The sequence below is a fragment of the Sciurus carolinensis genome, chromosome 14 (genome assembly GCF_902686445.1).
Source record: "Sciurus carolinensis chromosome 14, mSciCar1.2, whole genome shotgun sequence".
In the NCBI taxonomy this organism is placed as follows: domain Eukaryota; kingdom Metazoa; phylum Chordata; class Mammalia; order Rodentia; family Sciuridae; genus Sciurus; species Sciurus carolinensis.
This window is the reverse complement of record NC_062226.1, coordinates 9,741,316-9,767,128: the sequence shown is the minus strand read 5'-3', so window position 1 is coordinate 9,767,128 and position 25,813 is coordinate 9,741,316. Positions and strand designations below refer to the sequence as shown.

Genomic DNA, 25,813 nt, shown 5'->3' with positions numbered 1-25,813 from the left:
CGAACCCTGCCACCTGCAAGGTCAGCCACGGGGACTAGAGGACCCTCTGGTAGGAAGGCAGTCGAGGTAGACAACTTTCTTTCTTTTTGATTTTACTGTGCCTGCATTTACTCTTTCATCTCTTCCTTCAATGCCTGCATTTGCTCTTTCATCTCCTCATTTGCTTCCCTGATTGTTTTAATTATGTACATTCTGAACTCCCTTTCTGACATTTCTTCTGCTGTGCTGTCATTGGGTTTTATTGATATAGTATCTAGGTTTGTTCAGGACATTTTCTTCCCTTGTTTTCTCATATTGGTCAGATATCAGTGGGACTCTGAGATATTGCAGATTTCCTCTATTGGCTTATAGAGTCCCTGTAGATTTCCAGTATATCACCTCCCAGCCTTCAGTAGCCTGAAGTCTTGGAGGAACTTGATAATGCAGTGTTTCCGAAGAAAGTTGCCCCTATCCCACTACTGGTTCCAGGGCTTGGAGCTGGTTCTGTGTGGAAAAGCTCTCACTGGGCTGTCTGCTCCGAGAAGCTGGCCTTGGAAGGAGTCTGCCGCCGGAGGGAGCAGTGCTGCTTGGAGAAGTCTCTGGGTGCCCTGCCCTGATCCCAGAGGCTGCCTGCGGGCTGGAGCTCGCCGCTGGCTCCAGGACTTGGAGCTGGCTCTGTGCAGAAAGGGTCTCATTGGGCTACCTGCTCCGAGAAGCTGGCCGTGGAAGGAGCCGACCGCCGGAGGGAGCGCAGCTGCCTGGGGAAGACTTTAGCTGCCCTGCACTTCTCTGAGAAGCCGCCCCTGTCCGGGCCTGTCGCCCGGGTCGATCTTCAGCCGGTGGGGGAGACTCTCCCCGTGGCTCTATGTTAGTTCGGGTCTCTCAATGCCTCCTCTTGAATCCTGGGTTCTACAGCGACAGGAGATGCAGTCACCCTGTAGTCCGCCATCTTGGATCCCCAAATCATTCTTTTTTTTTTTTTTTTTTTTGCAGTGCTGGGGATTGAACCCAAGGCCTTGTGCTTATGAGGCAAGCACTCTACCAACTGAGCTATATCCCCAACCCCCCCAAATCATTCTTAATGGAGAAAAACTGAAACCATTCCCTTTAAAAACGGGAACAACACAGGGATGTCCTCTTTCTCCACTTCTTTTCAACATTGTCCTCGAGACTCTAGCCAGAGCAATTAGGCAGACTAAAGAAATTAAAGGGATACGAATAGGAAAAGAGGAACTTAAACTGTCACTGTTTGCCGATGACATGATTCTATATTTAGAGGATCCAAAAACTCCTCCAGAACACTTCTAGACCTCATCAATGAATTCAGCAAAATAGCAGGCTATAAAATCAACATGGATAAATCTAAAGCATTTTTTATACGCAAGCGAAGAAACAGCTGAAAGGGATATGAGGAAAACAACTCCATCTGCAATAGTTTCAAAAAATATATAATACTTGAGCATCAATCTAACCAGAGGTAAAATATCTCTACAATGAAAACTACAAAACATTGAAGTAAGAAAATGAGGAATACCTTAGAAGATGGAAAGATCTCCCATGTTCTTGGTTAGGCAGAATTAATATTGTCAAAATGGCCATACTACCAAAAGTACTATACAGATTCAATGCAATTCCAATTAAAATCCCAATGATGTACCTCATAGAAATAGAGCAAGCAATCATGAAATTCATCTGGAAGAATAAGAAACCCAGAATAGCTAAAAAAAATCCTTAGCAGGAAGAATGAAGCAGGGGGTATCGCAATACCAGATCTTCAACTCTACTACAAAGCAATAGTAACAAAAACGGCATGGTATTGGCACCAAAATAGACAGTTAGATCAATGGTACAGAATATAGGACAAGTACACAAACCCAAATAAATATAATTTTCTAATACTAGACAAAGGTGCCAAAAATATGCAATGGAGAAAAGATAGCCTATTCAACAAATGGTGCTCGGAAAACTGGAAATCCATATGCAACAGATTGAAACTAAACCCCTATCTCTCACCCTGCACCAAAATCAACTCACAATGGATCAAGGACCCCAAAATCAGACCAGAGACCTTGCATCTTTTTTTTTTTTTTTTTTTTTTTTGGGAAATCACATAAGGGAGTTTATTAAGTAAACAGAGCATCTCCCTGCAGGGTAAGAGAGAAAATGAGAGGAAAATAAAGGGAAAGAGAAAGGGCACACGCTAGAGAGAGTGGAAAGCAAGGATGAGGAAGAAAGTGAGTCGGGGAGAGAAAAGCAAGAGCGAGACCTTGCATCTTATAGAAGAAAAGGTAGGTCCAAATCTTCACCTTGTTGGCTTAGGATCAGACTTCCTTAACAGGACTCCCATAGCACAAGAAATAAAAGCAAGAATCAACAACTGGGATAGATTCAAACTAAAAAGCTTTCTCTTAGCAAAAGAAACTACCAGCAATGCAAAGAGAGAGCCTACAGAGTGGGAGAATATCTTTGCCTCTCATACTTCAGATAGAGCACTAATTTCCAGAATATATAAAGAACTCAAAAAACTCTACACGAAGAATACAAATAACCAAATCAACAAGTGGGCTAAGGATATGAACAGATGCTTAACAGAAGAAGATGTACAAGCAATCAACAAACATATGAAAAAATGTTCACCATCTTTCGTAATAAGAGAAATGCAAATCAAAACCACCCGAAGATTCCATCTCACCCCAATTAGAATGGCGATTATCAAGAATACAAGCAACAAGAGAGTTTCAAGATGGCGGACTAGAGGGTGGCTGCATTTCATGTTACTCCAGTACTCAACATTAAGATGAGGAGATACTGAGAGACTTGGGACCAACTCAAAGCCACCAGTAAACTCGCACACCTGGGATTATCGTAAAGGAGGCCACTCAGCACAACGCTTGGACTCGGAGCAACCACTGGGGCTCCGGGCGGCTGCCCAGAGGAAGAGCTGCACGGTGAGCTGTTTGGACTCAGAGCGACCGCTCCTGAACACCCGGGGGGGGGGGGGTGGGCGGCGGCTGCCCAGAGGAGGAGGAGGAGCATGGCGGGTTGCTTGGACTCGGAGTGACTGCACCAGGGCTACGGGCAGTTGTTGGGAGGAGGAGGTGCGCAGTGAGTTGCTTGGACTCCTAGCGACCACACCGGAACACTGGGTGGCTGCCCGGAGGAAGAGGCGTGCGGCGGGTCACTGGGACTCGGAGCTACTGTCCAGGGCTCCAGGTGGCTGCTCAGAGGAGGGGCCACATAGCCAGGCGATTAGGTGCAGAGCACGGTCCCAGTACCTAGGAGGCTTCTTGGTAGATGAGCCGCACAGAGACAAGCTGAGGGGCAGAGCAAAGGTTCCAGGACTGCAGGCAGATTCTCTGAGGAGGGGCAGCCTAAGGAGACTTGTCTGCGAAGGGTGAGGCTCCCAGGCCCAGGAGGTAGGTCCGGGTTCCTGGGAACGTTGCAGGCGGTAGTTGTGGATTGAGGGGAACCTCTAGGAGGGGAACTGACCAGTGAGACCTCCCTACTGGGTGATTCTTCCCTGCCGAGTGAGGTTTTCTCACAAGGACAGTAAAACCAGAGACACGGGCCCAAACAGGCCTTGCCTCAGCCCGCAGCCTAGTTCCCCTTTGGATGACCATTGGTCAACAAGTTGAGGCACTTCTGCCCACTAGCAGGGAATATACCCCACCTGAAGGCCACCACCCCTAGAGAGGCAGCTTCCTTCTGGAGCACAGCATTATCAACTTTCTCCAAGACTTCAAGCTACTGAAGGGTAAGAGGGGATACACTAGAAATCTTCAGGGACATTATAAATCAATAGAGGAAATCTGCAATATGTCAGCGGTCCACTGATACCTGAACAATATGAGAAAACGAGGGGAGAAAATGCCCCAAACAAATCTAGATGTTACATCAATAAAATCCAATGAGAGCACAGCAGAAGAAATGACAGGGAGTTCAGAATGTACATAATTAAAATGATCAGGGAAGCAAACGATGAGATGAAAGAGCAAATGCAGGCATTGAATGACGAGATGAAAGAACAAATGCTGGCACTGAATGATCGCACCAATCAACAGTTAAAAGAGCAAATACAGGAAGCAAAAGATCATTTCAATAAAGAGAGATATTGAAAAAAAGCAAACAAATCATTGAAATGAAGGAAACAATAAACCAAATTAAGAACTCCATAGAAAGCATAACCAATAGGATAGAACACCTGGAAGACAGAACCTCAGATATTGAAGACAAAATATTTAACCTTGAAAACAAAGTTGACCAAACAGAGAAGATAGTAAGAAAATTATGAACAGAATCTACAAGAACTATGGGATATCATGAAAAGGCCAAATTTAAGAATTATTGGGATTGAGGAAGGCTTAGAGAAACAAACCAAAGGAATGAACAATCTATTCAATGAAATAATATCAGAAAATTTCCAAATCTGAAGAATGAAATGGCAAAACCAAGTACAAGAGGCCTATAGGACTCCAAATATACAAAATTACAACAGACCCACACCAAGGCACATTATAATGAAAATACCTAACATACAAAATAAAGACAGAATTTTAAAGGCTGTGAGAGAAAAGAATCAAATTACATTCAGGGGGAAAACAATAAGAATATCAGCAGATTTTGCAATCCAGACCCTAAAAGCTAGAAGGGCCTGGAACAACATTTTTCAAGCCCTGAATGAAAATGCATGCCACCAAGAATCTTATACCCAGCAAAACCTACTTTCAGATTTGACGACAAAATAAGATCCTTCCATGATAAACAAAAGCTAAAGGAATTTACAAAAAGAAAGCCGGCATTACTGAACATTCTCAGCACAATATTCCATGAGGAAGAGATGAAAACAACAATGCAAATCAGCAACGGGAGGAACTAGCCTAAAGGAATAGCCAAATAAAGGAGAAACCAAATCATGTCAAAAAGCAAAAATGAGTCAAATGACTGGGAATACAAATCATATCTCAATAATAACCCTGAACGTTAATGGCCTGAACTCATCAATCAAAAGACATAGACTGGCAGATTGGATTAAAAAGAAAAATCCAACAATGTGTTGCCTGCAAGAGACTCACCTCATAGAAAGAGATACCCATAGACTAAAGGTGAAAGGATGGGGAAAAACATACCATGCACATGGACTCAGCAAAAAAGCTGGAGTATCCATCCTCATTTCAGATAATGTGGACTTCAAGCCAAAACTAGTCAGAAGGGAAGCATAAATCAGCAAGACATAACAATCGTAAATATCTATGCTCCCAATATTAGCTCATCCATGAACGTCAAACAAATCCTTCTTAATTCCAGAAATCAAATACACCACAACACAATAATACTAGGTGATTTTAACACACCTCTCTCACCACTGGATAGATCTTCCAAACAAAAATTGAATAAAGAAACCACAGATCTCAATAACACAATCAACAATTTAGACTTAATGGACATATATAGAATGTACCATTCAACAAAGAACGAATACACTTTCTTCTCAGCAGCACATGGATCCTTCTCTAAAATTGACCATATTTTATGACACAAAGCTACTGTAAGCAAATGCAAGAAGATAGAGATACTACCTTGTATTCTATCAGATCATAATAGATTGAAATTAGAAATAAATGACAGAATAAAAAACAGAAACTTCTCCAATACCTGGAGATTAAATAATACACTATTATATGATGAATGGATAATAAAAGACATCAGGAGGGAAATAAAAAAATCCTTAGAAGTAAACAAGAACAAACACACATCATATCAAAATCTCTGGGACACTATGAAAGCAGTACTTAGAGGAAAATTTATTTCATGGAGCGCTTTTAATAAAAGAAGTAGAAATCAACAAATAAACGACCTAACACTACAGCTCAAAGTCCTAGAAAAAGAGGAACAGACCAACACCAAAAGTAGTAGAAGACAGGAAATAGTTAAACTCAGAACTGAAATCAACAAAATTGAAAGAAAAGAAACAATACAAAAAATTAACAAAATAAATAGTTGGTTCTTCGAAAAAATAAACAAAATTGATAAACCTTTAGCCACACTAACAAAGAGAAGACGAGAGAAAACTCAAATTACTAAAATTCGGAATGAACAAGGAAATATCACAACAGACATGACTGAAATACAAAACATAATTAGAAGCTATTTTGAAAATCTATACTCCAACAAAATAGAAAATTTCGAAGACATCAACAGGTTTCTAGAGACATATGAATTGCCTAAGTTGAACGAGGAGGACATACACAATTTAAATAGACTAATTTCAAGTAAAAAAATAGAAGAAGTCATCAAAAGCCTACCAACAAAGAAAAGTTCAGGACCAGATGGGTTCTCAGCCGAGTTCTAAAAACCTTTAAACAAGAGCTCATTCCAATACTACTCAAAGTAATCCATAAAATAGAAGAGGAGGGAACTCTCCCAAATTCATTCTATGAAGCCAATATCACCCTGATACCTAAACCAGACAGAGACACATCGAGGAAAGAAAATTTCAGACCAATATCCCTAATGAACATCGATGCAAAAATTCTCAACAAAATTTTAGCAAATCACATAAAAAATATATTAAAAAATATATTAATAAATATATTTTAAAATAAATATATATTAAAATATATTAAAAATATATTAAAATTCACTCTTAGTGAATTCAGTAAAGTAGCAGGTTATAAGATCAATGCTCATAAATCCAATGCATTTTTATACATAAGTGATGAATCTTTAGAAAGAGAAGTTAGGAAAACTACCCCATTCACAATAGCATTGAAAACATAAAATACTTGGAAATCAATCTCACAAAACAGGTGAAAGACGTCTACACTGCACCATAATCAAGTGGGTTTTATCCCAGGGACGCAAGGTTGGTTCAATATCCGGAAATCAATAAATGTCATTCACCATATCAACAGACTTAAAGTTAAGAATCACATGATTATTTCGATAGATGCAGAAAAAGCATTTGATAAAATACAGCATCCCTTCATGCTCAAAACACTAGAAAAAATTGGGATAGTGGGAACATTCCTTAACATTGTAAAGTCCATCTATGCTAAGCCCATGGCCAATATCATTCTAAATGGTGAAAAACTGAAAGCATTCCCCTTAAAAACTTGAACAAGGCATGGATGCCCTCTTTCACCACTTCTATTCAACATCGTCCTTAAAACTCTAGCCAGAGCAATTAGACAGACCAAAGAAATTAAAGGGATACGAATTGGAAAAGAAGAACTCAAACTATCCCTGTTAGCTGATGACATGATTATATACTTAGAGGAACCTGGAAATTCCACCAGAAAACTTTTAGAACTCATAAGTGAATTCAGTAAAGTAGCAGGTTATAAGATGAATGCTCATAAATCCAATGCATTTTTATACATAAGTGATGAATCTTTAGAAAGAGAAGTTAGGAAAACTACCCCATTCACAATAGCATTGAAAAAATAAAATACTTGGGAATCAATCTCACAAAAGAGGTGAAAGAACTCTACAATGAGAACTACAGAACACTAAAGAAAGAAATTAAAGAAAACCTTAGAAGATGGAAAGATCTCCCATGTTCTTGGATAGGAAGAATTAATATTGTCAAAACGGCCATACTACCAAAAGTGCTATACAGATTCAATGCAATTCCACTTAAAATCCCAATGACGTACCTTACAGAAATAGAGCAAGCAATTATGAAATTGATCTGGAAGAATAAGAAACCCAGAATAGCGAAACAGCCCTCAGTAGAAAGAGCAAAGCAGGGGGTATCGCAATACCAGATCTTCAACTCTACTACAAAGCAATAGTAACAAAAACGGCATGGTATTGGTACCAAAATAGACAGTTAGGGCTGGGGAGATAGCTCAGTCAGTAGAGTGCTTGCCTTGCAAGCACAAGGCTCTGGGTTTGATCCCCAGCACCGCAAAAAAAAAAAAAAAAAAAGAGCAATTTCCAAAATAGCCAGTTAGATCAATGGTACAGAATAGAGGACATGGACACAAAACCAAATAAATACAATTTTCTCATACTAGACAAAGGTGTCAAAAATATGCAATGGAGAAAAGATAGCCTCTTCAACAAATGGTGCTGGGAAAACTGGAAAATCATATGCAACAGAATGAAATTAAACCCCTATCTCTCACCCTGCACAAAACTCAACTCAAAGTGGATCAAGGACCTCGGAATCAGACCAGAAACCCTGCAGATTATAGAACAAAAAGTAGGTCCAAATCTTCAACTTGTTGGCTTAGGATCAGACTTCCTTAACAGGACTCCCGTAGCACAAGAAATAAAAGCAAGAATCAACAACTGGGATAGATTCAAACTAAAAAGCTTTCTCTCAGCAAAGGAAACTATCAGTAATGTGAAGAGAGAGCCTACAGAGTGGGAGAATATCTTTGCCTCTCATACTTCAGATAGAGCGCTAATTTCCAGAATATATAAAGAACTCAAAAAACTCTACACGAAGAATACAAATAATCCAATCAACAAATGGGCTAAGGAAATGAACAGACACTTCACAGAAGAAGATGTACAAGCAATCAACAGATATATGAAAAAATTTTCAATATCTCTAGTAATAAGAGAAATGCAAATCAAAACCACCCTAAGATTCCATCTCACCCCAATTAGAATGGCGATTATCAAGAATACAAGCAACAACAGGTGTTGGAGAGGATGTGGGGAGAAAGGTACACTCTTACATTGCTGGTGGGGCTGCAAATTAGTGCAGCCACTCTGGAAAGCAGTGTGGAGACTCCTTAGAAAACTTGGAATGGAACCACCATTTGACCCAGCTATCCCACTCCTTGGCCTATACCCAAAGGACTTAAAATCAGCATATTACAGAGATACAGCCACATCAATGTTCATAGCTGATCAGTTCACAATAGCCAGATTGTGGAACCAACCTAGATGTCCTTCAATTGATGAATGGATAAAGAAAATGTGGTATATATATACAATGGAATATTACTCAGCCATAAAGAATGATAAAATTATGGCATTTGCAGGCAAATGGATGAAACTGGAGAATATCATGCTAAGTGAGATAAGCCAATGTCAAAAAACCAATGGACGAATGATATCGCTAATAAGTGGATGATGACACAGAATGGGGGGTGGGAGGGGTTAGTGTTAGGGTTAGAGTTAGGGTTAGGGAGGGGGGCAAGAATGGAGGAAGGAAGGACTGTATAGAGGGAAAAGAGGGGTGGGAGGGGTGGGGGGGAAGGGGAAAAAAATAACAGAATGAATCAAACAACATTACCCTATGTAAATTTATGATTACACAAATGGTATGCCTTTACGCCATGTACAAACAGAGAAACAACATGTATCCCATTTGTTTACAATAATAAAAAATAAAATAAAATAAAATAAAATAAAAAGAAAAAAAGAAATACAGGGTGTTAAATTACTTGTTCAAGATTCCAAAGCCAGCTGGGTGCCACTGTGCACACCTGTAATCCCAGCAATTGGGGAGGCTGAGACAGAAGGATCACAAATTCAAGGTCAGTTTTGACAATTTAGTAAGATCCTGTCTTAAAAAACAAAAAGGGGTAGGGACATAACTCACTGGTAAAGCTCCCCTGGGCTCAATCCCCAGTAGTGCACACACACATAGATCCCAAAGCCACCAAGTGCCAGAGTCAGAATGACTCCCCAGTTTATCCTGCTAACCCTTTTCTATTCCATCTCTTAAGAATGTATCAACTTACATGATTCTCACATGCACAAAAAAGTATGCTTTTAATACATTTAGTTACCAACTAAAATATGGTCACACAAACTAGTCACTGGAGTTAAGGTGATGCCTCTCTTTGGAAGGTTGCCAGTACCTACACTGACAGGGCACATCAGTAATTATCATTTATTTTGGTACTGGTGATTGACCCAGGGGTACGTGACCCACTGAGTCACATCCCCAGCTATTTTTTACTTTTTGTTTAGAGACAGGGTCTCACTAAGTTGCTAAGGGCCTCACTAAATTGCCTTGAACCTGTGATCCTCCTGCCTCAGCCTCCTAAATTGCTGGGATTACGGGCAAACATCACTACACCTGGCAGTAATTAATGTCATTAAATCAACCCTCTGCAGTTTAAATATGTTCATTGCAGCACTATTCACAAGAATCAAGAAATAGAATCAAACTGCATGTCCTGTAGCTGATAAACAGACAAAGAAAATGTGTTATATATTTAGTTCAATACTACTCATCCCCCCCAAAAAAGGACAACCTGTCATTTGTGACAATTTAGTGCACATTATGCTATGAGAAGTCAGGGAAAGAAAGACAAATATGCATGATCTCATTTATATGTGGGATCTAAAAACTTCAAACTCTAGAAGCAGAGTGGTGGTTGCCAGAGATTAAGTAGGCAGGGAGGTGAGAAAATGCTGGTCAAAGCAGTTTCAGTGTGAAAGGATGACTGAGTTCTAGAGAGCTAGTGTATAGCATGGTGACTGTAGTTAACAATAATAATGGATTATGGACATGAAAACTGGTTAAAAATGCAGATCTTAGGAGTTCTCAACACACACGCATATGTAATGATGATGATTATTAGTGGTGGTGAATATTATAATTAACTTGATTATGGCAATCATTTCACAATGTATATGCACATATATCAAAACATCATGTACACTGGAAATATAATTTGTATTTGTCAATTATCCTTCAATAAAGAAAAAAGAACATTAATATATGAAAATTAAAAAAAAAAAAGAAATTGGATGTTAGCATGCAAAGAAGGGAGAAAGAGACTCTGAAGGAACAAGTAAACAAAAGGAAAAGAGAGCAAGAAAAGTAAAGAAATAAAAACTTAATTTTTTTCAATAAGGAGAAAAAAGAAAATCTACAGTATAACAGTCATATAGTAATGAAACCTCCCAGTGTTCAGTAGCCTGATGCATGAGAGGTACCTGACAATGAGCTTCTAGTCTCCAGCAGGCATTTCAGGGTGGGATTTGCCTCACCTAAAGATCGGAGCTAAGGCTTCCAGGATTATCCAAGATGGCGCTCTGGCTTTGAAATGTGTTGGCAAATGGGGAGCTGCAGCTCAGAGTGTGGACGTGGTCAGCTGGAGGTCCTGGAGGTGGGATGCGGTTGGTCAGGCAGGGGCCCTGGAGGTCCGGTGTGTTTGGTGTGGTTGTGGAATCCTGGAGGCCGGGTGCAATCAGTCGGTCTGGGGTCCTAGTGATAGGGTGCAGTCAGTTGGTCTGGTGGTCCTGGCGGCAGGGAGCAGTCAGTTGATGTGAGGGCCCCAGAGGCAGGAAGTGATCGATCGGGCTGGGGGATCCTGGAGACGGGGCTCAGTCAGTCTGGCCAGGGGTCCTACGAAGCCTAGCTGTTATATCAAAATGGCAGCAGCCACGTGTAATCAAACCTGCAGGTACTGTAACAGTGAACTTCTGCAACAGCAGACAGCTGGTGCTCCACTGGCGGTCAGCAATCAGTTTGCTGACTGTTGTTGGACGATCGGGAGGCAAACCTCGTGCGTTGGGTAATGGATAGGTGTAAGGCAGGCGATTGACCGGCCAGAGGCAGGCAAATGGCAGATGGTAGGTGCCTGACAGTGAGCAATCTGCACTCAAAAAAGGCATCGATATGCTGGCAGACTGCAGGTCATATCACAGCAGACAAAAGGGGTAAATACCAGGGAATCGATAAGCAGTAAAAACTGCCTCACAAAGAAACAGATATCCTCCGCTTGAAACTGGAGTTACGGAGCGACAAGGAACGCAGCCTCCCTCTAGTCCACCATCTTGGATTTCCCCGTATGTATTTATGTAAATACATACACTGTGTTCCCCAGTCCCGGGCAAATATCTACATTTCTGTACCAGAGGTTAAGACAATGGATAAGAAAGCAAAAGTTTTCCTGTCTAAAATTTTCACACATACCAAGAATGGGCTAATAATTACATTTTAAATCCATTTCTATTATCCTTGTGATAAGCAAAAATTCAATTCAGATTATACAAATAGGTTAACTACAGCTATTAGTTTTCCCCATTTATTTCAAGTTTTCACGTCTCTGTGGATCTCTGGTGAGAGGCTGCTTTGGGAAGACCTAATAAGATGTTTCCACACAGAAGATGTGGCTAGGCTCTTTAGACTCCATGCAACTGCTGTTAGGAAGCTGTACTGTTATATAAAAGCACTTGTCAGCACCATCAACTGTTTGACAACTGACAATTATTGAGTGCCTCTTTAAAATATAAAGTCTTTTGACAAATTTTCAAAAAGAATTTGCCTGCAAGTTCCTTTGCGTTTCTTCAACTGACAAATGTAATAAACTCAGTAGTACATCCTGTCAAGGAGCACACAAAACCAGAGCCAGCATTTTTTTCATGACTGTGTATTTTCAGGTGTACAGCAGAGAGTAGAGGGGAAGGGACTTTTGTGTGAGGGCTAAAAAGTACACAGAGAGTGACTTAAAAGTCTCAAAGTTCCTATAGTTAATGTATTTTCCGATCGATAGCTATGACCAATGTTGCCAAAATTTTCTGTTTTCCTCAAAAGAATTCAGAATATCTACCTCTCCAGTCTAAAGAATCAGTTGTATAGAGAGCAGTTTCGTTTTGTTTCACAAAACAGGTTGATTTTTTTTTTTTAATTTCATGAAGGCTAAATCCTATGATCACCCTTTTCCTAATGAGACATACAGAAGCTAAATCACAAACTGCTTTAATATGATTAGAGTCTAAAATTAACTCAGGTACTTTATAAAGAGTTTTAGACAAAATTTTCTTCCTATTCAGAGCTTGACTCTGGTTTTAAATTCTGAATATATCATCTGGTCATTATGACTGTCAGTAGAGATAGGAAATTAATGGGCCATGAAATTAAATTAAATGGGGCTCTGTGAATTACCCCGTAAGTTAAATGACCTTGTATTATACATTTGCAAAGGCACCTCTGTTATAAATTGGCTGCACATATTCTTTTTCAAAGGTTTTAGGGGAAAGTGGAAGTATGGCAATAATCTCTTTAAATCCTCGGTGCTATCAACAGAAGTCAGGAGACTATGGCAGGAAGAAATGCTTAAAGCTGATTCTCAGACATGTTTCAAATATAGAGTTGAGATGTCAAAACTCAGAAAGTTTCTTCAAGTTTCTATAAATCCACTCTCTTTACTAGCCTGAACCAATGGTGCCTCCTGTACCTAGAATCCAAGCCCAGCAGACTCTTCCATCCTTCTTACAGTTCTCTGGGCTATGACACTGTTCACCACTTCCTCACCATTTTGCCACTCTTTTCTTTCTCTAATTGTGATCTATTCCATTGGCTTCTCTTGCCTTATTCTGGTCCTTAAAATGCTTGGTTTTCTCAAGGTAAGTATGTATTTATAGGTTTATGTACAAATATACATAAATGTACATACACACACATCCATATGGTAAATAACTTAGGAATTGTGGCCAGGAAGTTTTAAAGTTACGATTCAAATCCAAACCTTCCCTCATAATTCAATACTCTCGTCTTCTTCCAAGTACCGGGGATTGAACCCAGGGCCTTACACACTACAGGCAAGTGCTCTGCCACTGAGCTACATCCTCATTCATTCATTTTGAGACAGGGTCTCACTATGTTGCCTAGGTTTGCCTCAAACTTGTGATCCTCCTGCCTCAGCTTCCCAAGCAGCTAGGGTTACAGGTGTGCACCACCACACCTCCAGCTATTCTCTCTTTTCTACCAGATGAAACAATCACGTAGATTTTCTGTATCAGTACTTTTTTCTGGGATCTAGTTCTGCTCCCCAGGTTTTAGGATGCTGCTGACCTTCAAAGAGCTATGGTCAAAGACCAAGCAATGAGCTAACTTCTCAGAATCAAGGAGCACAGTGCCCACTCCCACACTGTTATTTACAGGGAGCACTACATGACAGGGACAGCTTGGCTCCAATCTGCTTATATGTTCATGTCTACACCAGATGAAACAGTATTTGAGACTGATAAAACCCAACTGAGCATTTCCTTGTTTGGCACCAGCACTTTTTTTTTTTTTTAACCCATTGGTATGCTTAGCTTTAAAATTCAGGAATAGGAATGGATTTATAAGTTTGAAAATGCCAAGGGGATGACAGACACAGGCTAAAAAGGTTGAATGTTTCTTACAGGGCAGGATACCTCAATGATGCCATTATATCAATTTCTGTGTTTATTTAAAAGCAAGCAAAGTTTTTTTGGAGTGGGGGGTTACTGGAGATTGAACCCAAGGATGCTTAAACACTGAACCACACCACCAGCCCTTTTTTAGATTTAATTTGGAGACAGGGTCTCACTGAGTTGCTTAGGGTCCTCACTAAATTGCTGAGGCTGGCTTTGAACTCCTGATGCTCTTGCTTCAGGCTCCCAAGCTGCTGGGATTACAGATGTGTGTCACCACACCCGGTAAGCAAAGCTTTTTTTGAATGAGGAAAAAGGTCCACTAGTGTTGGGTTCACGTAAAGGCAGGCACTCTGTTTATCTTCGTATCCTTCCCTACGCCCAGCCCAGAACCCAGAATGGCACTGGCACAGGAAAGGCACTAAGTACACTGCTCATTCCTAATAGTGGCTTTCAAAGTTGAGTAGCCTTGAATAACTGCTCCCCGTCTGAATTTCGATAAGCCACGTAATGTGAGGCTATGGAGTGGCATCTCCTCCTCCTATGAACCAGTTCCAAGGGAGGCATTACATTTAGACACAGAGCTACTAATAACTCTATTTTCAAATGGTATCATGCTCACAGAACAAGAGATTGACAATCCCTCCAGGTCCTCTGTGCTACGGACTGAACTCAGGGCTTCGCAAGTGCTCGACTACTGAATTATATCTCAAGCTCTTTACTCTTTGAGACTGGCTCTCACTACAGCATTGCCCAGGTTGACCTCAAACTTGGAATCCTCTTGTCTCACCCTCGAGTAACTGGGAATACAGGCATGTACCACCATTCCTGGCTAAATTCCTTGCTCCTTCTTGGGGTTTGGGGCCTCACTTATCTTGGCAAATTTCCATGACATTTTTGTAGGTGTGGTGAGACTGAAAGGAACGTCAGGGATGTGGATTCCTCTGAGGATCGAAGCAAGTCTGAGAAGTCAGGAAGTCATCGAGAATTGACCTGTGTTTGGGAGTCTTACTGCTACTTTGCAGAAAAACTAATGTTTAAGGCAGCACTTCCAAAATTATAATCCACAATATTAACATGGGGTATTACTTTATCTGTCAAAAGCTCTGATTTTCTCATCTGTAAAATCAAGGAAATATACACTAATGAAGTTGTTCAGAGAACATAATGAATTCTTCAGCATTCTTTACATAATTTTTTAAATTTTCTCTCTTAATAATTTTCCTGGAGGACCTTAAAAACTAACCACAAATACCAATCCCTGATCCAGCTTCCACCAGCAACTTAAAAGATAGCCTAGCTTTGTTTCTAGTCAGACCTGACAATTAAGATCTTAAAGGAACCAACTTATAAGATCATGTTATGTTGACCTTTGATAGCAAAAACTAAGTTGAGTCTGTTTTAGTATTCGATATTTTAGTGCAGTATTTAAAGAGCTGATTTTCTAGGGGCTGGGGAGATAGCTCAGTCGGTAGAGTGCTTGCCTTGTAAGCACAAGGCCCTGGGTTCGAACCCCAGCACCCCCCCCAAAAAAAAGAGCTGATTTTCTGGACTCTGGAGAAATAATGACAGAATAGTTCTGAATCAACTCAGATATCTTCCCAAAGCCGACAGAACAATTAGATAATAAATTTGAAAACCCACAGACAACATTTTCAGCAAAACTAAGTGTTATGGGCCAAACTGCTTATCCCCCAAATTCCCATGTTGAAGCTCTAATCCCAAGTACCTCAGAATATGACTGCATTTGGAGATGGGTCTTTTAAGAGATTAAGTTGAAATGAGGTCTATATTAGAGTAGGCTCTAATATAGGACAACTTGTGTTCTTCTAAGAAGAGATTAGAACTCAGAGAAATGCCAGGGGTTCACAAACACATGATGACTGATGGTTTAGTGAGGACACAGCAGGAAGGCAGCCATTTGCAAGCCAAAGAAGAAACTAAACCTCCCAACATCTTGCTCTTGAACTTCAACAACCAGAATTGTGATAAAATAAATTTCTATTGTTTAAGTGACCCAATCTGTGGTGTTTTGTGATGACACCTAGCAAATGAACATAGTAAATGCTAAGGTATCTGTCAAATCCCCAAATCCAGATGGGTGGGGACAAATTACCAACAGCCAAGAGAGACTTGCACACTCTCAGCATCTACACAGGAGGAAGCACAGGATGCAAATGGAGACATGTGATGAACCAGGGAAGAAGAGAACCCCAAAAGGGTCAACATGGATTCACCAGAAAGCAGAGTGGGCCACTTTGAGAGCAGAAGCTAACGCTGGGAAGAACCATGCCTGAGCCATGAGCTGTGCATGGCCACTAAGCACCAGAAATGTGGGCTGATCTGATATAAAACGCCTATGTGTGAAAACACTCACTTATTTCAAATACTTAGTATGAAAAAGAAAAGTATAACTTCTCTTTAAAAATTTTTCTACATTGATTACATGTTGAAATAAAACATTTTGACATTCTTTACCAAATAAAATGTTATTAAATTTAACTTGTTTCCTTTATCTTTTTGTGGTGCTAGGGATCGAACCCAGGTCCTCACACATTCCAGGCAAGCACTCTACCACTGAGCCACATCCCCAGCCCATGCTTCTTTTACATTTTTAACATGGTTAGAAAATTAGACATTGCCTTCATGGCTCACATTAAATTTCCATTAGCCAGTGTTTTTCCAGACCATGCAATGAGAGTACCTAATGCACTAGCAAGTCTAATTATTTTGAGTGGTAAGCCATATAAAATGAAAGCAGACATCACAAGTTTGTATAGGTAGTTTAGCATATAATCTCTGAAAAAAACGTTAGCCCGATTATAGAACTTGCCTCTGGGAGAATGTTAGTCTTCTCAAGAAGAAAGAGACGGAAGAGAGAAGGAAAGAAAAATACAGAAGAAAATAGCAGAGGAGGGGGGAAAAGGGAAGAAGAGAACATACTTCCAATTGCTCAGTTATCCTCTTATTTAGGAAAAGAGAATCCTAAAAATGGCTTCTAAAGAAGTGGTATGATGATTTCTTAATTTGAATATTAGAAGCATATTTAATATAAAATAATTTCTGTAATTACTTTTATCTAAGACCATTACATAAACAAAATCGTGTAGTCCTCTGCTTTTGTAAAGCACCACAAGTTAGAGATATCACTGGAAGGCGCAGCTGCAGTTCTCAAACACAGGTCTTGAGATGCTGCCTTACATAATCCTACCAAGTATTCTGTTCTGCTTTGACAGTCTTAATCACCATGGCAACCAGAACCCTGGAAGTACTTGGGTTTTTGATCATTTTCTGACAGTATTCAAATCTTTTCCTAACATTATTCTCACTTTATCACTACTATAACTACATGCAAACACTATTATAAGCAAAACACCATTCATTTTACTCATTTTGCTCTCTAGAGTATGTTTTCTTACACAACAAATGGAAAGAGGAGCTAATTTATTATGCATATATTATGAAAAGTTTTTTTTTTTTTTTTTTTTTTTTTGGATGCTGGGGATCGAACCCAGGTCCTTGTGCTTACAAGGCAAGCACTCTACCGACTGAGCTATCTCTCCAGCCCCGAAAAGGTATTTTTGATCAAGAAAAATGCTTCATTAAGAGTCACAGCTGGGAAAATGAAAGGCTCTGAGAACTCAGGTGAACAGCTCATATAAGGTAGAAAGATGCATTTCCAAGGTAAAAAGTGAAATTACTGTATCTCAAACAAGCCACTATACAGAAAATCTGAAGCTCTGTATGCATTGAACACACTTTTTGGCTCAGCTCGTATAGGTAAAAAGTGCAAGGGAGAGGGAATCAAGGGGGTTTCTGAGGCTGGCTAGTATTTTATCTCTTTAAGTGCAAGTCACATGGGGATGATCAAGTTGAAAAAACACTCTTATGTGCACTTTCCTGCAAACATTTTATACCCCAGTACTAACTTCAGCTGGTGATGTAGCTCAGTAGAACAGCATTTGCATAAGACTCTGGGTTCGATCCCCAGAACTGAAAAAAAAAAAAAAGTTTAATGCCCACTTCATGAACTGGAGAAAGAAAAAACAACACAAAGGTAAGTTAGCAAAAAGACATGCACTAGCAGTGAAAGGAATGTCCAGGAAAGGACCCAGTGTTAAAAGCTGACATCATTCCAGCTTGATTCCACTTCACCCCTTTTCCCAGGCTGACTAGTCCCAACCACCACCAACATGGTCCACACTCTGTATAAGCACCAAGATCCTGTTTTCTATTCAGGCTAACACAGCTATGGAAAGAGGGGACAACCAAAAAATCCTTCCCCTAGTTATTCCAAAGAGTTCTTGTCTATTGCAAAATAAATGCTTAAAACTATATGAAGGCTTAAAAGTAGGTGTTTAATTCACACAACTCAAAGATCTTGGCAAGGCAACATAGTGAATAGTTTGAGAACACTACAGATGCCTCCAATCGGCCACCAAGTGGAACCCCAAGGAAGACAGAGAGAACAGATAAAGACAGCTTATTCCAAGTACTTTCTAAACAAAGTCTAATACTGAACAAAGAAAATCACATTTACATAAACATGGAAAATAGACACATTCACACACAGTGGACACCGGGAGAAAACCAGCCTCTCAGGAGAAAGAGGCCAACCTGGGCACTAAGGGCAAATTATCCTACTAAGTTTTTATGGTATGTATAAAACTAAATTAATACAGAATTTTTGGAAGACAAGATTATGTAATACATACTATTTTTGCAAATTTGGTTTTTTTCCCATTTATTCATACCACATAGGCAACTTTTCATTTATATCTCTGCCAAAAGTTTGGAAAAATTCCATATTAAAAGATAGATGGGGGGACTTGGTAGAGTGATTGCCTCACAGCACCACCAAAAAGAGAGAGAGAGAGAGAGAGAGAGAGAGAGAGAGAGAGAGAGACAGACAGACACTTTGGGGTTGTAGCTCAGTGGTAGAGCACTTGTGTAGCATGTGTGAGGCACTGGGTTTGATCCTCAGCACCACATAAAAATGAATAAGTAAATTAATAAGTTATAAAAAATTGTTTTAAAAAAGGTAGTTGGAGACATGTAGGTATGCTATAATATAAAACTATTTTGAAAAAAGAACTGTCTAGAATGAATCAAACATAACTTTCCTGTGCTCATATATGAACACACGACCAGTGTTAACTCCACATCAAGTACAGCCACAGGATGGGAAGTTATACTTCACATAGGTAAGATATATCAAAACAGACGCTAGTGTATATCTAAAAAGAACAGATTTTTAAAATATTGTTTAAAAAAAAAGGAATTGTCTGATGTTATTAAAAGTGAAAAGAATACGGAAAAGTCAAAATGCTAAACTCTCAGTAAACTGCAGGCCTCTGCTGCCCAACAGGGAAGTCATGAGCCAATCCTGCTCCAAACCCAAAACACTCAGGAGAAGATGTGTATTTTACTCACCACAGACGGATATTTTTGTAGAGATAACTGAGGCTCATTTATATTAAGAGTGTCATTCACATAAAACACTGAAACTTAATCCCTGGTAGATTTTCTTACCTACTATTCCAGGTAAAAGATCAAAATTTATCATTATTAGTATCATCAAATTTTAAACAGCACTTTGGGAAGACACTGTTCTGTGTCTGGGAGGCAACCAATTTTTAGAAAGACACTGGTTTCAAGGTGATGATCTGTGACATCTGCAAATTACACATATATACTGACAGACTTTCTAACTTTTTAACTAAGATGTTAAATGTCAATTTCCAACACCCCCCCCCTTTTTTTTGTATACCAGGGATTGAACTCAGGGGCACTTGACCACTAAGCCACATCCCCAGCCCTATTTTGTATTTTATTTATAGACAGGGTCTCACTGAGTTGCTCAACACCTCACTTTTGCTGAGGCTGATTTTGAACTCTCCATCCTCCTGCCTCAGCCTCCCAAGTCGCTGGGATTATAGGTGTGCACCACTGTGCCTGGATTAAATGTCAACTTTAATGTTTCTTTACTGATTTATTTCAGAGAACAAGAGCCAAAAGGATTAATTCCCAATCAGATTAGTTTTAAACACTCAAGAATTAAATTGTAATCAATGTTCAATCACATTATTATACATTTCTCCACAACAAATAAGCAATCCTAAAGATTATCTTCTGTTATTTCTACAGGTACATTGTACTCTACAATTACTTGAAAAATAAATATAATCTGTCTTATAGTTAAAATGGCACTTAAAGAAAAGATCAGAATAAGAGCCCATTTGACCTGTGAAAATATATTTAAAAAACCAAAAGAACATTTCAAAAAGAAGGTGAAATACAAGTCAGTTTTAAATAACAGATGGCTTTGGTATTATACACTGCAGTCATGTGGCCAAAAAATAAAGATGTAACCGAAACTGACTCAAACTATGGATTGCTGTGTGCAAATGTGTCTGTCACTGTCACTGTTGAACACCATGCACCCACAGTAGACTACCTAGACTACCCACAGACCTAAACATAAGAGCTAAAACTACAGTCATAGTTGGTGGCACACAACTAATTCCACTAACACAGGAGGCGGATATAGGGGGATCTCCAGTGGAGACCAGCCTCAGCAACTTAGCAAGGCCCTAAGCAATTTAGCGAGACCCTATCTCAAAATAAAAAATAAAAAGGACTGGAGATGTGGCTCAGTGGTAAAGTGCCCCTGGGTTCAATCCCCAGTACAAGAAGAAGAGGAGGAAGAGGAAGAGGAGAAGAAAGAGGAAGAGGAGGAAGAAAAAGAAGAAATAATAATAATAATAATAATAATAATATAAATGGCTAACACACACATGAAAAGACTATTCAACATAGCTATTTTGGAAAAGCAAATTAAAACCACAAAGACACCACTGTAACTCAGTAAGATGTCTAATAAAAAATGAGTTGGTGGGGACCTGGAAACTGCTAACTCTCATACGTTGCTGGTGGTGTAGCCACTTTGGAAAACAGTTCGGCAGTTCCTCAAAAGGTTAGTTACCATAAGACCCAGAAATTCTACTCCTTGGTATATAGCAAAAAGAACTGAAAATCTGTATCCATGTAAAAACCTGTGCACAAATATTCATAGCACTATTATTTATAATAGTCAAAAAGTCTAAAACAACTCAAATGTCTTCCAAAGATGACTGAATAAACAAAATGTGGCAAATGCTTACCATGGAATATTAAATGGTAATCAAAAGAATGAATTACCAATACACACTATAACATAGATGGACTTCATAAGCATTAGGTTAAATTAAAGAAGCCAATAATAAAAGACCACATATGATATGATTCCTCTTACATGAAAGGGTCAATGTAAGTAAATCCATAAAGACAGTAGATTGATTCATGGTTGTCAGGGTTAGTGTTTGGGGGAATGGAGATTGACGGCTGACAAGTATTGGATTTCTTCTGGAGTTGAATAAAATGTTCTAAACTGACATGGTGGGGATGGCTGCGTAATTCTGTAAATACACTAAATTGTTTAATAGTAAATTTGGGGGAATTTTACTGTGTGTAAATTTAGTTCCATAAAGCTGAAGGAGAGGAAGAGAAGGAAGGGCGAGAGCTACATAATTACGTTCGGGCTTGAAGACTTTGAGAGCCGGTGGTGGTGCTGCTGGTCCAGCACACCTGCGATCCAAGTCACCTGGAAGGCTGAGGCAGGAGGATCACAAGCCCTCGTCCAGACCAGCAATTTAGTGAAACCCTAACTCAAATGTTTTAAAAATACAAAGGGCTGCAGATGTAGCTCAGGGATAAAGTAGCCCTGGGTTCAACCCCCAGCAAAACACACACACACACACACACACACACACACACACAACACATAGTGCCAAAAATTATGCAAGGAATTTCACACAAGTTTTTAAATGCATTCCTACCCTTTAAATCTACCACTCCTTTAACATTTTGCCTTAATTTCCACAGGCACACAGAGTTATACAGGAAATATGCTCAATCGATAGGCAAAATCAGGCTAGTAGTGAGTGAAAGGCTGCCTTGAGCTTTGTTTTTTGTAATTTCCTCATGAAGTATTTCAGAGAAGAAAGTTTTATCTGATTTTTCTGTACCCAATATAGAATGTGGTACATACTGGGTGCCAGAACAAAGTTGAATATATAAATATATCTGTACAATAAGGCAGGACAAAGAAAACAAATCAAGGTATGCAGACATAAAAGGTTCAAAACAGACTGGAACCAACCTAAATACCCTTCCAAATGAATGGATGAAGAAACTGTGCTATATATACACAATGGAATATTACTCAGCCCATAAAGGAGAATAAAATTATTGCATTTGCAGGTAAATGAACAGAGTTGGAAAATATGCTAAGTAAAATAATCCCAAAAAACTAAAGGCTGTATGTTTTCTCTGATAAGAGACTACTGATACATAGCGGGGGGAGAGGGTGGGGAAGGGAAGAATGGAGGAACGTTGGATTGTGTAGAGGAAAATGAAGGGAGGGGAGAAGAAGGGGGAGGAAAGATGGTGAAATGAGACAAACATCATTACCCTACATACGTGTATGATTACACGAATGGTGTGATTCTACATCATATACAACCAAAGAAATGAGAAGTTATACTCCTTTAGGGTACAATGAATCAAAATTCATTCTGCTGTCATGTATAACTAAATAGAACAAACAATTTTAAAAAAAAAGGTTCAAAATATTTAAGAAAACAAGAGAAAAAACCTAGGCCTACCAAGTTGAATTATAATGGTGAAAAACAATGTTCCTTAAAAAATAAATAAGCCTATAACACAAAAGAAAAGGTTGATCTCAGGAGCAAACTGTAGGAGGTAAGAATACTATCTTGGGAAGTCAAAATTAACAAAGTACCTACAGCATGCAAGACACTGGCTAATGTGCTAGAGAGACAGTGACAAACACTTCATTTTAATATAGGGGAGACATAATCAGCAAATACAACAATTTGAAGAAATGATGATCATTATGGAAAAAATTAAATGAATACAGGGAGAAGAAAATGCCTGAAAGGGTGGCTCAACAAGGTAGCTACAGAATAGCTATCTGACAATCACTTAAACACTGCCAGCACATTTCTAAACCTGGGGGTATATAATACAATTATAAAATTTAGGAGAAGCAGATTGCATTCTCACCCACAAATAAACTGTAAATTAAAATAATTCACTATTTTTAAAATCATTTATTCCTATATAAATGTTCAAAAAATAAAACCTGTTTGCACTTAGTATTTTAGCTAATGCATGGATCTGTTTTTGACTAAACTGAACTAGAAGTAAATGAATATTCTAAGAATCTAAGGACTGAACCATGGGCTAACAAACTTAAATAAAACAAAATGGTGGAAAATTATTTACCCATCATACACAAGAGTGCACAATCAAAAATGTTTTACAAAAGCACACATGGCATTAGCTGCCCGTCTTCTCACTGTCAAGAACACCCCATCATTACTTTGGTCAGATGTGTTATCCCCACAAAATAAAAGTGAAAGAAACAGCCAAGTAAACAAATATACAAAACTGCAACAAGAGATTCCACATTTAATATATAAATATACCTAAATTTCTAAGCTCCTTGGACCTCAATACTTTAATGCATAAAATTAGATTTAATTGGGTACGCAAGTTATGTATATAAAACCACAAACAAATAGCTCAAGTAAAGTTTTCTTCCTTTCCTATTGTCTTTTTACCTAAGATTAAGTAGTGTCGAAGGAAAAAAAAGTTAATATTACTCCTACTACAAGTATTTATTCATATTTTATCCATAACTTTCAGACACACAAACTAGCCAGAAAACAATGCAGAACTAGAGAAAAGTTTAAAGCATCAAGAATCCACTAACCTTAACCCGTTGAACAGCTGCTTGGATTTATCCAGAAGATAACAAAAATCTGTAACTGTTTTCCTCTCTCCCTGTGGGATGTCATCCTCGGCACCTCCAGAGGACATGATTTCTTTAAGAGCAAATTCAGTCCTGTAAGAAAACACATATTCATTTACCCTGTCGGTAAAAATAAAAACAGAAGCAAAACTTAGCTACACAATCTGATGGTATTTTTTTCCCAAGATAAATAAAGAATTATTCTAATTATATTCAAATCACCAAAATAATTTTATAAGATGGTGTTGGAAAATAGATAATCTTGTGTCACTGATGGGAACAAAAATTGGTAGCAATTTTTTATAATATTCTTAGTAAATATCATTTGAATACCTATTCTGTTCTAGGCACTCCTGTGTACAGTTAACAAATCTAAATTATTGATACTTTTTACCTATTTGTTCAATTGATCCAATCTGTAAATCCATTCTGGAAAATGACTACAAATGGAGACTATCTTATCCACATTTCATTATCACAACAAATTTTTTTTTTTTTTTCTGGCTGTATTGAGGATTGAATCCATGGGTGCTTTACTACTAAACTACCTCCCAGACCTTTTTTTATTTTTATTTTTAAAATTAAAAAAAAATTTTTTTTTGTAGTGCTGGTGATAGAACCCAGGGTCTAATGCATGCTAGGTAGACACTCTTAACACTGAGCCACACTCCCAGCCCATCCCCAGCCCATTTTATGTTTTATTTTGAGACGGGGTCTCACGAAGTTGCTGAGATTGGCTTAGAATTATTGATCCTCCTGCCTCAGCCTTCAAAATTGCAGGGATTACAGGTGTGCTCTACTGCATCCAGATTAATTTCGTTTTTGGGACAAGGTCTAAATTGCCAGGCTTAAACCTGCACTCTTCCTGCCTCAGTCTCCCAAGTCACTGTGATTATAGACATGTACCACCATGCCCAATTTACTACAACAATTGAAAACTGAAAACAACTTAAAGGCCCCCAAAAGGGAAACTGTTAATTCCTTTCCTTAACAATCATTACATGCTACTCTATCACTAACTCACATTTATATTCAAGAAAGTAGGGCAATAATGCAAGGATACTTCAGTATGAAAGTGACACAAAATCACCCTACATACACAGAGGCATATATTAAAACTGTTTTATTGAATCCATACTATCAATTATATTAACCAGTCATTAGTATAGTAAGCTATACTAAATTTAAAAAAGAAAACCTCATTTTTTTACAGACAGGAATTTCTTGGACAAAATAGGGAAATTTTGTCCCAGTGTAGGGTGAAAAAATAAGTAGAGGAGACAAGGGCCAGAAAGCAGAGCTACAAGTTAGGGTGTGGTACAGTTATTTTGGTGAATATTTTTCTCTCCAACGCTGTCCTGAACAGGCAATTATGGTTGCAAGGCAGGAAAACTGTCAGCAAGCCTAGCTGTCACAGAGCTTCAGGGTAACACAGGGTGGCACTGGAGCCAGCTGGTAGTGTCCTTTATAACACTGGAACAGCACTGGGTCTCTGAATGTGCAGGGGTCCCCTCTTCCCTCCACTTCTTTCCTCACTCCACAGACTGGAGGGAAACAGATGTTGAAAAGTGCAGCCTAGGAAGGGGGTTTACAAAATAACAGAAAGAACGCTGGCACTGAGTAGGTCTACTCCCCAACACACACCCAGCATCCCATTCATTTCCTAAACCCAGCAGGAAAGGCACCAACAAGGCGCCAATCAGGCTGCAGCTTTCCCTATTCCATCTCATAATCTTGCCAGCAAATGTCCCTAGGATACATGAGTTTGCAAGAGAGAAAAAAATTAAACATGTTTCGGCCAGGTGCTGTGGTAGAGACTATGGCAGGAGTTCTACCAGGTTCAGGTCAGCCTCAGCA

General features: G+C 39.1%; 1 protein-coding gene across 4 annotated transcripts in view; it reads right to left on the bottom strand.

Annotated features, from left to right (window-relative positions):
• The window catches only part of Scai (suppressor of cancer cell invasion), a 148,440-nt gene that overhangs the window by 57,875 nt on the left and 64,752 nt on the right, over positions 1–25,813 (bottom strand). For 3 of the 4 annotated variants that reach the window (XR_007105045.1, XM_047525628.1, XM_047525630.1), the window contains exon 3: positions 23,918–24,049. The exons of the other annotated variant lie outside the window; for it this stretch is intronic. Coding sequence is in view for 2 of the 3 variants with exons in the window: in XM_047525628.1 (XP_047381584.1) it covers positions 23,918–24,049 (132 nt within the window). In the remaining variant the exon portion in view is untranslated. The remainder of the gene's footprint in view (positions 1–23,917; positions 24,050–25,813) is intronic. 4 annotated transcript variants of the gene reach the window in all.